The following is a 14,991-nucleotide window of genomic DNA, read 5'->3' on the forward strand; positions in this document are numbered from 1 at the left end:
AAATCAAGAAATTGAACATTTGAAAAGCCGAATAATCGATATCTCCAAATACTGAAAAACCAAAATGTCGAAAATTCCAGAAATCGGACATTTAAAATGTTGAAAAACTGAAAATTCGGAAAATCCAAACATTGAAAAATCAAGAAAATCCAAAAACCGAAAAATTGAAGTTGAAAAATCGAGAAATTGAAAAATCGAGTAATCAAAAAGTCGAAAATTTCAAAATTTAAAGAATAAAATCCAAAAATTGAGAATTAAAAATCAAAAGATTGAAATCGAGAAATTGAAAAATCTAAAAATCGAGAAGTCGAAACTCAGGAAATCCACAAATCGAGAAATCGAAGTCAAAAAATCGAAAAATCCAAAATTCGAAAAATCAAAAAATCGGACATTCGAAGTTGAAAAATGGAAAAATTAACATATTGAAAAGCCTAAAAATCGAAATTTTCAAACATTGAAAAATCGAAAAGATGAAAAATCAAAGAATTGAAAAATTTGAAAATCGAAAACATCCAAAAATCAAAAAGTCGAAAAATCAAGAAATCGGGCTTTTAAAATGTTGAAAAAAAATCGAAAAGTAAAAAAATAGAAAATGCGAACATCGAAAAAACGAAAAGCAAAGAAATTGAAGAGTCTAAGAACTAAAGAATGTAAAATTTGAAAAACCGAGAATGCGAACATTCGAAAGTTTGAAAAATCGAAGAATTGAAAAACAGAAAGTCGAAAATCGAAAAAGAAAATTCGAAATTTCGAAAATTGAAAATTTGCAATATCGAAAGGCTGAAAAGTCGAAAAATCGAAAAGTGGAAAATTCGAGGAATCGACAAACCGAAAAATCTAAAATTAACATATCAAAAAACTGAAAAATACCTGAAACGAAAAAAATTCCCAAAATAGTGTTGTGCCGAAAAGTTGAGAAATCGAAAAATCGATAAATTTTAACATTGAAAAATCGAGAAGTTGAGAAATGGAAAATTTGAAAAATCGAAAAATGGGAATTTAAAAAAAATAAAAAAATCGTAAAGTGGAAAAATTGAAAAATCGATAAATGGGAAATTTAAAAAAACGAAAATCTGAAAAATCGAACAACTGAAAAATCAAAAAACGACAAATCGAGAAGTCGAGAAAAATCGAAAAGTCGAAAAATAGAAAAACCGAAAAAATTCCGAAAATTTCAAAATTTGAAGAACGAAAACTGAAAAATCCAAAAATTGTGAATTCGAAAGTCGGGAAATCCAAAAATGAAATCGAAAAGTCAAAAGATCAAGAAATTGAACATTTGAAAAGCCGAATAGTCGAAATCTCCAAACATGGAAAGATCAAAAAGTCGAAAATTCCAGAAATCCGACATTTCAAATGTTGATAAATTGAAAATTCGGAAAATCCAAACATCCAAAAATCAAGAAAATCCAAAAACCGAAAAATTGAAGTTGAAAAATCGAGAAATTGAAAAATCCAAAAATTTTAAAGTTGAGGAATCAAAAAATCCAAAAATCGCAGTAGAAAAATCGAGCCTAATCAAAAAGTCGAAAATTTCAAAATTTAAAGAATAAAAATCCAAAAATTGAGAACTAAAAATCAAAAAATTGAAATCGAGAAACTGAAGAATCTAAAAATCGAGAAGTCGAAACTCAGGAAATCCACAAATCGAGAAATCGAAGTCAAAAAATCGAAAAATTAAAAAATCGGACATTCGAAGTTGAAAAATGGAAAAATAAAAAAATTGAAAAGCCGAAAAATCGAAAGCATGAAAAATCAAAGAATTGAAAAATTTGAAAATCGAAAACTAAAAAAATAGAAAATTCGAAAATCGAAAAAACGAAAAGCATAGAAATTGAAGAGTGTAAGAACTAAAGAATGAAAAATTTGAAAAATCGAGAATGCGAAAATTCGAAAGTTTGAAAAATCGAAGAATTGAAAAACAGAAAGTCGAAAATCAAAAAAGAAAATTCGTAATTTCGAAAATTGAAAATTTGCAATATCGAAAGGCTGAAAAGTCGAAAAATCGAAAAGTGAAAAATTCGAGGAATCGATAAACCGAAGAATCTAAAATTAAAATATCAAAAAACTGAAAAATACCTGAAACGAAAAAACTCCCAAAATAGTGTTGTGCCGAAAAGTTGGGAAATAGAAAAATCGATAAATTTTAACATTGAAAAATCGAGAAGTTGAGAAATGGAAAATTTGAAAAATCGAAAAATGGGAATTTAAAAAAAATAAAAAAATCGTAAAGTGGAAAAATTGAAAAATCGATAAATGGGAAATTTAAAAAAACGAAAATCTGAAAAATCGAACAACTGATAAATCAAAAAACGGCAAATCGAGAAGTCGAGAAAAATCGAAAAGTCGAAAAATAGAAAAACCGAGAAAATTCCGAAAATTTCAAAATTTGAAGAACGAAAACTGAAAAATTGAAAGATTGAGAATTCGAAAAGTTGTAAAATCCAAAAATTGTGAATTCGAACGTCGGGAAATCCAAAAATCAAATCGAAAAGTCAAAAAATCGAGAAATTGAACATTTGAAAAGCCGAATAATCGAAATCTCCAAACATTCAAAAATCAAAAAGTCGAAAATTCCAGAAATCGGACATTTAAAATGTTGATAATCGAAAATTCGGAAAATCCAAACATCGAAAAATCAAGAAACTCCAAAAACCGAAAAATTGAAGTTGAAAAATCGAGAAATTGAAAAATCCAAAAATTTTAAAGTTGAGGAATCAAAAAATTTGAGAACTAAAAATCAAAAAATTGAAATCGAGAAATTGAAGAATCTAAAAATCGAGAAGTCGAAACTCAGGAAATCCACAAATCGAGAAATCGAAGTCAAAAAATCGAAAAATCCAAAATTCGAAAAATCAACATTCGAAGTTGAAAAATGGAAATTTCCGAACATTGAAAAATCGAAAACATGAAAAATCAAAGAATTGAAAAATTTGAAAATCGAAAACATCCAAAAATCAAAAAGTCGAAAAATCAAGAAATCGGGCTTTTAAAATGTTGAAAAAAAATCGAAAAGTAAAAAAATAGAAAATGCGAACATGGAAAAAACGAAAAGCAAAGAAATTGAAGAGTCTAAGAACTAAAGAATGGAAAATTTGAAAAATCGAGAATGCGAAAATTCGAAAGTTTGAAAAATCGAAGAATTGAAAAACAGAAAGTCGAAAATCGAAAAAGAAAATTCGAAATTTCGAAAATTGAAAATTTGCAATATCGAAAGGCTGAAAAGTCGAAAAATCGAAAAGTGGAAAATTCGAGGAATCGATAAACCGAAAAATCTGAAATTAAAATATCAAAAAACTGAAAAATACCTGAAACGAAAAAATTCCCAAAATAGTGTTGTGCCGAAAAGTTGAGAAATCGAAAAATCGATAAATTTTAACATTGAAAAATCGAGAAGTTGAGAAATGGAAAATTTGAAAAATCGAAAAATGGGAATTTAAAAAAAATAAAAAAATCGTAAAGTGGAAAAATTGAAAAATCGATAAATGGGAAATTTAAAAAACGAAAATCTGAAAATTCGAACAACTGAAAAATCAAAAAACGAGAAATCTAGAAGTCGAGAAAAATCGAAAAGTCTAAAAATAGAAAAACCAAGAAAATTTCGAAAATTTCAAAATTTGAAGAACGAAAACTGAAAAATTGAAAGATTGAGAATTCGAAAAGTTGGAAAATCCAAAAATTGCGAATTCGAACGTCGGGAAATCCAAAAATCAAATCGAAAAGTCAAAAAATCAAGAAATTGAACACTTGAAAAGCCGAATAATCGAAATCTCCAAACATTGAAAAATCAAAATGTCGAAAATTCCAGAAATCGGACATTTAAAATGTTGATAATTGAAAATTCGGAAAATCCAGACATCGAAAAATTAAGAAACTCCAAAAACCGAAAAATTGAAGTTGAAAAATCGAGAAATTGAAAAATCCAGAAATTTTAAAGTTGGGGAATCAAAAAATCCAAAAGTCGAAAGATCAAGAAATCGGGCTTTTAAAATGTTGAAAAAAAATCGAAAAGTAAAAAAATAGAAAATGCCAACATCGAAAAAGCGAAAAGCAAAGAAATTGAAGAGTCTAAGAACTAAAGAATGGAAAATTTGAAAAATCGAGAATGCGAAAATTCGAAAGTTTGAAAAATCGAAGAATTGAAAAACAGAAAGTCGAAAATCGGAAAGGAAAATTCGAAATTTCGAAAATTGAAAATTTGCAATATCGAAAGGCTGAAAAGTCGAAAAATCGAAAAGTGGAAAATTCGAGGAATCGATAAACCGAAAAATCTAAAATTAAAATATCAAAAAACTGAAAAATACCTGAAACGAAAAAATTGCCAAAATGGTGTTGTGCCGAAAAGTTGAGAAATTGAAAAATCGATAAATTTTAACATTGAAAAATCGAGAAGGTGAGAAATGGAAAATTTGAAAAATCTATAAATGGGAAATTTAAAAAAACGAAAATCTGAAAAATCGAAAAACTGAAAAATCAAAAACCGAGAAATCGAGAAGTCGAGAAAAATCGAAATGTCGAAACATAGAAAAACCGAGAAAATTCGTATTATTGAAAATTAAACCATCGAGAAATGGAAACATTATACGTTTTTTTTTCTCCATTTTTTCTGTAGATTGTTTTCGCTTTTTTGACTCAATTGAATTTAGTCCTATGCCCTTTTATGACTTTTTGTTATTTTTTGTCGCTTTTTGACTCCATGTTTTAGTCTCATTTTGGCGGTTTTTATTTCGTTTTTTCTACATGAAATGACTCAACTTGGTTTCATTTAACCCTACCTTACGTAACTTGTTTTAACTTGAAATGGCTTGACGTGACCTGAAATGACTTAACTTGATTTCACCTGACTTGACTTCGTCCGACTTCTTTAAACATGAAATGATTTAACGTAACCTAAAATGACTCAATTTTATTTAACCTGACCTGACCTTACCTGATGAGACTTATTGAAACCTGAAATGACTTAACAGGACCTGACATGACTCTATCTGACTTTATCGGACTTGACTTTATGTGACCTGACGTGACGTGACATGAAATGACAACGTGAAAGTTCACTTGATTTAACTTGACTTGGCCTGAAGTAACTTGTTTTAACTGGAAATGACAACGTGACCTGACATGACTCAATTTGACTTTCCCTGACCTGAACTGACGTGGCCTGAGTTAACCTGAACTGACTTAACGTCAGAAAGTAAAAACGTAAAAAAATTGGGTTGCTAGCGAGGGAAGTTCTGCGTAACCAACTTCGGACCAATTTAAAGCCATTAAAAGTCCCACGATGACATTACGTTCCGGCCCATGACACCGCATGAAAGCCTTACACATCTCCTAATCGCCGCCCCCGCCCCCGGAAGTCTTCGCCCCCATAATTTATTAAAATATTCCCCGATCTAATCACACCACCTTTCATCCTCTCCTTATCCTTCCGCCCCAGCGCCCCCGCGTCCCACGCAGCCGCTTATCACCGTCCCAGCGTCGCGACGCTCGCTCCGCATTCACCCTCGCGCCGCGACGCCCGCCGCGTGCTTCTCATGGGCGGCGAACTCGTCTCCATGCTCGATCTGGCGGCCCTCCACATCGATGAAGAAGAAGAGTTCCGCGCCGACCGCCGCCGCGCTGCTCGCGTCCTAGCCGCGTCGACCGCCGCCCCCGACATGCTGGCGGCGGAGTACCTGGGGCCCTTCTCCGAGGCGCACGCCACGGCCGTGCTCGAGTTCAGGAACAGCGCGCTGGCCACCAACTCCTCGCTCAACGTGACCGAGGCCGGGTTCGTGCCCGAGCTCTTCTACAGGCACTCGATGGCGATGACGGCCGTCTACTGTGTGGCGTATCTGCTGGTGTTCGCGGTCGGGATCGTGGGGAACTTCTTTGTTATCGCGGTGGTGTTCCGCTCGCCGAGGATGAGGACCGTCACGAACTTCTTTATTGTTAACTTGGCGGTGGCGGATATCTTGGTGATTGTTTTCTGTCTGCCGGCGACGCTCATGTCTAACATCTTCGTGCGTAAGTACAAGGGGGTGGATGTCTCATTGGGGATGTAATTATGTCTAATTGGTTTACTTAAGGATTTTTATTGCTGGAAAGCGAGCCGAGGGAGTGTTGTAATAGAGTCATTCCGAAGGGGATCTAATTGCGTGTTTTTGCGGCGTTTAGCGGCTTGTACAAGACGAAATAGTGGCTCTCCCGTTTATGTATGTCATAGTCATAAGCAATATATTGTATTCATCTGCGCTAAAAATTTGGTGACAGCACAAATAAACTTACACATGTCAATACATTTTTCTGCATAATAAACTCTTTTAAAACTCTTTTAAATTTAATTAATTCAAAGTTTGAATTGATGTAGACAGTGTATTGTAAAATCCTCTTCTAAATTTGACTTAAAATGTCCCAGGTAAATTCCTCGGTCATATGTTCTGTGAATTGATACATATTGAAATCCTGTAAACGCCGTTGTTTTTAACTCGAATGTGGAAACTTAATTTACTATACTGCAAATATGACACAGACACGGCGTCGACGTCGCGACACAAACTCTTCTTACTTATTCACTTTACATTTTTCCATGATATTAGAATAATAATCAATTTTTGCATTTACTTTTTAATTCCGTAACAAACCATCTTGAGTTATTATTTTTAGTATAAAATTGTCCTTTCTGGAAAATCCAGTTTTAAATTAATTTTCGTCTTGTCAGGTCACCGGAAATTGATAGTGTTTTTTATTGCTCTGTCAGTAGTATTATCTGCGGTATCTTTAAAATTTCTGGAATCTACAGTGTCGCTGACTACTAATTAAAATATTTGGAATGTTTATGATATCTGCGATCTCTAGGATATACCAGGTGTCTAGAAGCTGCTAAGATACGACTGATTTTGGCAAATGAGATATCCGCTAAGAAAAGAGGGGGTGGGTGGGCGCGGCTAGTACTTGGTAAGATAAAACTGATTTTGGCAAATGGCATAAGCCCTAAGAAAAAGGAGGGTGGGTGGGCGGGGCTAGTGTGGTTTTTAAAAGTGAAATTTTTCCAATGGTTCCTTCATCAAATTTCGGCCAATTTTTGACATTTTCGAAATTTAACTAAATACATTTTCTTGTAGATTTCGAGCTCTAGAAATCACTTCCGGTTACGTTTCTTTGATAACTCTAACCATTTTTCCAGAATCGACTGTTGAAATATCGGAATTTTTAGAAATTTCTTCTTTCATAAATGTTGCTCCGTGACCATCGACAGGCTATATTTATGGAATCAGCATATCGAGATCTACCTCTCTCAATTTTTTCAGAATTTTTAGACAACTTTTGTAAAAGTGAAATTTTTCCAATGGTCCCCCCTTCTTCAAATTTTTGCCAAAATTTGACATTTTCGAAAGTGAACTAAATACATTTTCTTGTAGATTTCGAGCTCTAGAACTCATTTCCGGTCCCGTTTTTTTGATAACTCCAACGGTTTCTCCGGAGTCGACTGTTGAAATAGCAGAATTTTTAGAAATTTCCAAAAATTCGCATTTCGTACCGATTCTTTCTAAAATGTTGTCCCGGGACCATCGACACGCTATATTTTTTGAATCAGCATGTCGAGATCTACGTCCCTGAATTTTTTCAGAATTTTTAGACAACTTTTGAAAAAGTGAAATTTTTCCAATGTTTGCCAAAATTTGACATTTTCGAAACCTAACTAAATACATTTTCTTGTAGATTTCGAGCTCTAGAACTCACTTCCGGTCTCGTTTTTTTGATAACTCCAACAGTTTTTCCAAAGTCGACTGTTGAAATCTCGGAATTTTTAGAAATTTACAAAAATTCGCATTTCGTACCGATTCTTTCTAAAATGTTGTCCCGGGACCATCGACACGCTATATTTTTGGAATCAGCATGTCGAGATCTACATCCCAGAATTTTTTCAGAATTTTTAGACAACTTTGGTAAAAGTGAAATTTTTCCAATGGTCCCCCCTTCTTCAAATTTTTGCCAAAATTTGATATTATCGAAACTTAACTGAATACATTTTTTTGTGGATTTCGGGCTCTAGAACTCATTTCCGGTCCCGTTTTTTTGATAACATCAACGGTTTTTCCGGAGTCGACTGTTGAAATCGAAATTTTTAGAAATTTCCAAAAATTCGCTTTTCGTACCGATTCTTCCTTATGTGTTGCTCCGTGACCATCGACACGCTATATTTTTGGAGTCAACATGTCGAGATCTACGTCCTTGATTTTTTTCAGAATTTTTAGACAACTTTTGTGAAGGTGAAACTTTTTCAATGGTCCCCTCTTCTTCAAAATTTTGCCAAAATTTGACATTTTCGAAACTCAACTAAATACATTTTCTTGTAGATTTCGAGCTCTAGAACTCATTTCCGGTCTCGTTTTTTTGATAACTCCAACGGTTTTTCCGGAATCGATTGTTGAAATATCGGAATTTTTAGAAATTTTCAAAAATTCGCATTTCGTACCGATTCTTTCTAAAACATTGCTCCGTGACCATCGACACGATATATTTTTGGAGTCAGCATGTTGAGATCTACGTCCCTGAATTTTTTCAGAATTTTTAGACAACTTTTGTAAAAGTGAAATTTTTCCAATGGTCCCCCCTTTCTTAAAATTTTTGCCAAAATTTGATATTTTCGAAACTCAACTAAATACATTTTCTTGTTGATTTTGAGCTCTAGAACTCATTTCCGGTTTCGTTTTTTTGATAACTCCAACGATTTTTCCGAAATCGACTATTGAAATATCGAAATTTTTAGAAATTTCCAAAAATTCGAATTTCGTACCGATTCTTTAGAAAATGTTGCTCCGTGACCATCGACACGCTATATTTTTGGAATCAGCATGTCGAGATCTACGTCCCTGAATTTTTTCAGAATTTTTAGACAACTTTTGTAAAAGTGAAATTTTTCCCTTCTCCAAATTTTTGCCAAAATTTGACATTTTCGAAACTTAACTAAATACATTTTCTTGTAGATTTCGAGCTCTAGAACACACTTCCAGTCTCGTTTTTTTGATAACTCCAACGGTTTGTCCGGAATCGACTGTTGAAATATCGAAATATTTAAAAATTTTCAAAAATTCGCATTTCGTACTGATTCTTTCTAAAATGTTGCTCCGTGACCATCGACACGCTATATTTTTGGAATCAGCATGTCGAGATCTACGTTCCTGAATTTTTTCAGAGTGTTTAGACAACTTTTGTCAAAGTGAAATTTTTCCAATGGTCCCCCCTTCTTCAAATTTTTGCCAAAATTTGACATTTTCGAAACTTAATTAAATACATTTTCTTGCAAATTTCGAGCTGTAGAACTCATTTCCGGTCTCGTTTTTTTGATAACTCCAACGGTTTTTCCGGAATCCACTGTTGAAATATCGGAATTTTTAGAAATTTCCAAAAATTCGCTTTTCGTACCGATTCTTTCTAAAATGTTGCTCCGTCACCATCGACACGCTATATTTTTGGAATCAGCATGTCGAGATCAACGTCCCTGAATTTTTTCAGAATTTTTAGACAACTTTTGTCAAAGTGAAATTTTTTCAATGGTCCCCCCTTCTTCAAATTTTTGCCAAAATTTGACATTTTCGAAACTTAACTAAATACATTTTCTTGTAGATTTCGAGCTCTAGAACTCACTTCCAGTCTCGTTTTTTTGATAACTCCAACGGTTTGTTCGGAATCGACTGTTGAAATATCGAAATTTTTAAAAATTTTCAAAAATTCGCATTTCGTACTGATTCTTTCGAAAATGCTACTCCGTGACCATCGACGCGCTATATTTTTTAAGTCAGCATGTTGAGATCTACATCCCTGAATTTTTTCACAATTTTTTGACAACTTTTGTAAAAGTGAAATTTTTCCGATGGTCCCCCCTTCTTCAAATTCTTGCCAAAATTTTACGTTTCCGAAACTCAACCAAATACATTTTCTTGTAGATTTCGAGCTCTAGAACTCATTTCCGGTTTCGTTTTTTTGATAACTCCATCGGTTTTTCCGGAATCGACTGTTGAAATATCGAAATTTTGAGAAATTGTCAAAAATTCGCATTTCGTAGCGATTCCTTCGAAAATGTTGCTCCGTGACTATCAACACGCTATATTTTTGGAATCAGCATGTCGAGATCTACGTCCCTGAATTTTTTCAGAATTTTTAGACAACTTTTGTAAAAGTGAAATTTTTCCAATGGTCCCCACTTCTTCAAATTTTTGCCAAAATTTGACATTTTCGAAACTTAACTAAACACATTTTCTTGTAGATTTCGAGCTCTAGAAGTCATTTCTGATCTCATTTTTTTGATAACTCCAACGGTTTTTCCGGAATCGACTGTTGAAAAATCGAAATTTTTAAAAATTTCTAAAAATTCGCATTTCGTACCGATTCTTTCTGAAAAGTTGTTCCGTGACCATCAACATGCAATATTTTTGGAATCATTATCTCGAGATCTACGTCCCTGAATTTTTTCAGAATTTTTAGACAACTTTTGTAAAAGTGAAATTTTTCCAATGGTCCCCTCTTCTTCAAATTTTTGTCAAAATTTGACATTTTCGAAACTTAACTAAATACATTTTCTTGTAGATTTCGAGCTCTAGAACTCACTTCGGGCATCGTTTGTTTGATAAGTGCAACCGTTTTTCCGGAATCGACCGTTGAAATATCGAAATTTTTAGAAATTTTCAAAAATTCTCATTTCGTACCGATTCTTTCTAAAGTTTTGCTCCGTGACCATCGACACGCTATATTTTTGAAATCAGCATGTTGAGATCTACGTCCCTGAATTTTTTCAGAATTTTTAGACAACTTTTGTAAAAGTGAAATTTTTCCAATGGTCCCCCCTTCTTCAAATTTTTGCCAAAATTTGACATTTTCGAAACTTAACTAAACACATTTTCTTGTAGATTTCGAGCTCGAGAACTCACTTCTGGTCTCGTTTTTCGATAATTCCAACGGTTTTTCCGGAATCGACTGTTGAAATATCGGAATTTTTAGAAATTTCCAAAAATTCGCATTTCGTACCGATTCTTTCTAAAATGTTGCTCCGTGACCATCGACGCGCCATATTTTTGGAATCAGCATGTCGAGATCTACATCCCTGAATTTTTTCAGAATTTTTGGACAACTTGTAAAAGTGAAACTTTTCCAATGGTCCCCCTTTCTTCAAATTTTTGACAAAATTTGACATTTTCGAAACTCAACTAAATACAGTTTCTTGTAGATTTCGAGCTCTAGAACTCATTTCCGGTCTCGTTTTTTTGATAACTCCAACGGTTTTTCAGGAATCGACTGTTGAAATATCGGAATTTTTAGAAATTTCCAAAAATTCGCCTTTCCTACCGATTTTTTCAAAAATGTTGCTCCGAGACCATCGACACGCTATATTTTTGGAGTCAGCATGTCGAGATCTACGTCCCTGGATTTTTTCATAATTTTTGGACAACTTTTTTAAAAGTGAAATTTTTTCAATGGTCCCCCCTTCTTCAAATTTTTGCCAAAATTTGACATTTTCGAAACTTAACTAAATACATTTTCTTGTAGATTTCCAGGTCTAGAACTCATTTCCAGTCTCGTTTTTTTGATAACTCCAACGGTTTGCCCGGAATCGACTGTTGAAATATCGAAATTTTTAAAAATTTTCAAAAATTCGCATTTCGTACTGATTCTTTCGAAAATGTTGCTCCGTGACCATCGACATGCTATATTTTTGTAATCAGCTTATCGAGATCTATGTCCCTGAATTTTTTCACAATTTTTAGACAACTTTTGTAAAAGTGAAATTTTTCCAATGGTCCCCCCTTCTTCAAATTTCGGCCAATTTTTGACATTTTCGAAACTTAACTAAATACTTTTTCTTGTAGATTTCGAGCTGTAGAACTCACTTCCGGTTTCGTTTCTTTGATAACTTCAACCGTTTTTCCGGAATCGACCGTTGAAACATTGAAATTTTTAGAAATTTCCAAAAATTCGCATTTCGTACCGGTTCTTTCTAAAATGTTGCTCCGGGACCATCGACACGCTATATTTTTGGAGTCAGCATGTCGAGATCTACGTCCCTGGATTTTTTCATAATTTTTGGACAACTTTTTTAAAAGTGAAATTTTTTCAATGGTCCCCCCTTCTTCAAATTTTTGCCAAAATTTGACATTTTCGAAACTTAACAAAATACATTTTCTTGTAGATTTCGAGCTCTAGAAGCCATTTCTGATCTCGTTTTTTTGATAACTCCAACGGTTTTTCCGGAATCGACTGTTGAAAAATCGAAATTTTTAAAAATTTCTAAAAATTCGCATTTCGTACCGATTCTTTCTGAAAAGTTGTTCCGTGACCATCAACATGCTATATTTTTGGAATCATTATCTCGAGATCTACGTCCCTGAATTTTTTCAGAATTTTTAGACAACTTTTGTAAAAGTGAAATTTTTCCAATGGTCCCCTCTTCTTCAAATGTTTGTCAAAATTTGACATTTTCGAAACTTGACTAAATACATTTTCTTGTAGATTTCGAGCTCTAGAACTCACTTCGGGCATCGTTTGTTTGATAAGTGCAACCGTTTTTCCAGAATCGACCGTTGAAATATCGAAATTTTGAGAAATTGTTAAAAATTCGCATTTCGTATCGATTCTTTCTAAAATGTTGCTCCGTGACTATCAATATGCTATATTTTTGAGATCGGCATGTCGAGATCCACATCCCTGAATTTTTTCACAATTTTTGGACAAGTTTTTTAAAAGTGAAGTTTTTCCAATGGTCCCCCCTTCTTCAAATTTTTGCCAAAATTTAACATTTTCGAAACTTAACTAAATACATTTTCTTGTAGATTTCGAGCTCTAGAACTCATTTCCGGTCTCGTTTTTTTGATAATTCCAACAAAAATTCGCTTTTCGTACCGATTCTTTCTAAAATGTTGCTCCGTGACCATCGACACGCTATATTTTTGGAATCAGCATGTCGAGATCTACGTCCCTGAATTTCTTCAGAATTTTTAGACAACTTTTGTAAAAGTGAAATTTTTCCAATGGTCCCCCCTTCCTCAAATTTTTGCCAAAATTTGACATTTTCGAAACTCAACTAAATACATTTTCTTGTAGATTTCGAGCTCTAGAACTCATTTCCGGTCTCGTTTTTTTGATAACTCCAACGGTTTTTCCGGAATCGACTGTTGAAATATCGGAATTTTTAGAAATTTCCAAAAATTCGCATTTCGTACCGATTCTTTCTAAAATGTTGCTCCATGACCATCGACACGCTATAGTTTTGGAATCAGCATGTCGAGATCTACATCTCTGAATTTTTTTACAATTTTTGGACAACTTTTTGAGAAGTGAAATTTTTCCAATGGTTCCCCCATTCTTCAAATTTTTGCCACAATTTGACATCTTCGAAACTTAACTAAATACATTTTCTTGTAGATTCCGAGCTCTAGAACTCATTTCTGGTCTAGTTTTTTTGATAACTCCAACGGTTTTTCCGGAATCGACTGTTGAAATATCGAAATTTTTAGAAATTTCCAAAAATTCGAATTTCGTCCCGATTCTTTCTAAAATGTTCGTCCGTGACCATCAACATACTATATTTTTGGAATCAGCATGTCGAAATCTACGTCCTTGAATTTTTTCAGAATTTTTAGACAACTTTTGAAAAAGTGAAATTTTTCCAATGTTTGCCAAAATTTGACATTTTCGAAACTTAACTAAATACATTTTCTTGTAGATTTCGAGGTCTAGAACTCATTTCCGGTCCCGTTTCTTTGATAATTGCAACGGTTTTTCCGGAATCGACTGTTGAAATATTGGAATTTTTAGAAATTGTCAAAAATTCGCATTTCGTAGCGATTCCTTCGAAAATGTTGCTCCGTGACTATCAACACGCTATATTTTTGGAATCAGCATGTCGAGATCTACGTCCCTGAATTTTTTCAGAATTTTTAGACAACTTTTGTAAAAGTGAAATGTTTCCAATGGTCCCCCCTTCTTGAAATTTTTGCCAAAATTTGACATTTTCGAAACTTAACTAAATATATTTTCTTGTAGATTTCGAGCTCTAGAACTCATTTCCGGTTTCGTTTTTTTGATAACTCCAACGGTTTTTCCGGAATTGACTGTTGAAATATCGGAATTTTTAGAACTTTTCCAAAAATTCTCTTTTCGCACCGATTCTGTCTAAAATGTTGCTCCGTGACCATCGACACGCTATATTTTTGGAATCAGCATGTCAAGATCTACGTCCCTGAATTTTTTCAGAATTTTTAGACAACTTTTGTCAAAGTGAAATTTTTCCAATGGTCCCCCCTTCTACAAATTTTTGCCAAAATTTAACATTTTCGAAACTTAACTAAATACATTTTCTTGTAGATTTGGAGCTCTAGAACTCATTTCCGGTCTCGTTTTTTTGATAACTCCAACGGTTTTTCCGGAATCGACTGTTGAAATATCGGAATTTTTAGAAATTTCCAAAAGTTCGCTTTTCGTACCGATTCTTTCTAAAATGTTGCTCCGTGACCATCGACACGCTATATTTTTGAAACCAGCATGTCGAGATCTACGTCCCTGAATTTTTTCAGAATTTTAAGACAACTTTTGTCAAAGTGAAATTTTTCCAATGGCCCCCCTTCTTCAAATTTTTGCCAAAATTTGACATTTTCGAAACTTAACTAAATACATTTTCTTGTAGATTTCGAGCTCTAGAACTCACTTCCTGTTTCGTTTCTGTGATAACTCCAACGATTTTTCCGGAATCGACTGTTGAAATATCGAAATTTTTAGAAATTTCCAAAAATTCGCTTTTCGTACCGATTGTTTCGAAAATGTTGCTCCGCGACTAGCATCATACTATATTTTTGGAATCAGCATGTCGACATCTACGTCCTCGAATTTTTTCAAAATTTTTAGACAACTTTTTTAAAATTGAAATTTTTTCTTCTTAGTGTTATCTGAGCAGATACTAGCCCCGCCCACCCACCCTCTCCTTTCTTAGAGGATACGTCATTTGCGGAAATCAGTCTTATC

At 33.6% G+C, this 14,991-nt stretch overlaps 1 protein-coding gene across 1 annotated transcript in view; it reads left to right on the forward strand.

The window, feature by feature from the left end:
• The first annotated feature begins 5,527 nt into the window (after nucleotides 1-5,527).
• LOC135125074 (neuropeptide SIFamide receptor-like) overlaps nucleotides 5,528-14,991 on the forward strand; it is a 123,358-nt gene continuing 113,894 nt past the window's right edge. Inside the window, exon 1 of the mRNA XM_064050404.1 lies at nucleotides 5,528-6,003. Coding sequence (XP_063906474.1) covers nucleotides 5,532-6,003 — 472 coding nt within the window. The 5' untranslated portion in view covers nucleotides 5,528-5,531. The remainder of the gene's footprint in view (nucleotides 6,004-14,991) is intronic.

The sequence above is a fragment of the Zophobas morio genome, unplaced genomic scaffold, assembly GCF_036711695.1.
Source record: "Zophobas morio isolate AGI-343-1 ecotype UQ-CSIRO unplaced genomic scaffold, CSIRO_AGI_Zmor_V1 ptg000008l, whole genome shotgun sequence".
Lineage (NCBI taxonomy): Eukaryota > Metazoa > Arthropoda > Insecta > Coleoptera > Tenebrionidae > Zophobas > Zophobas morio.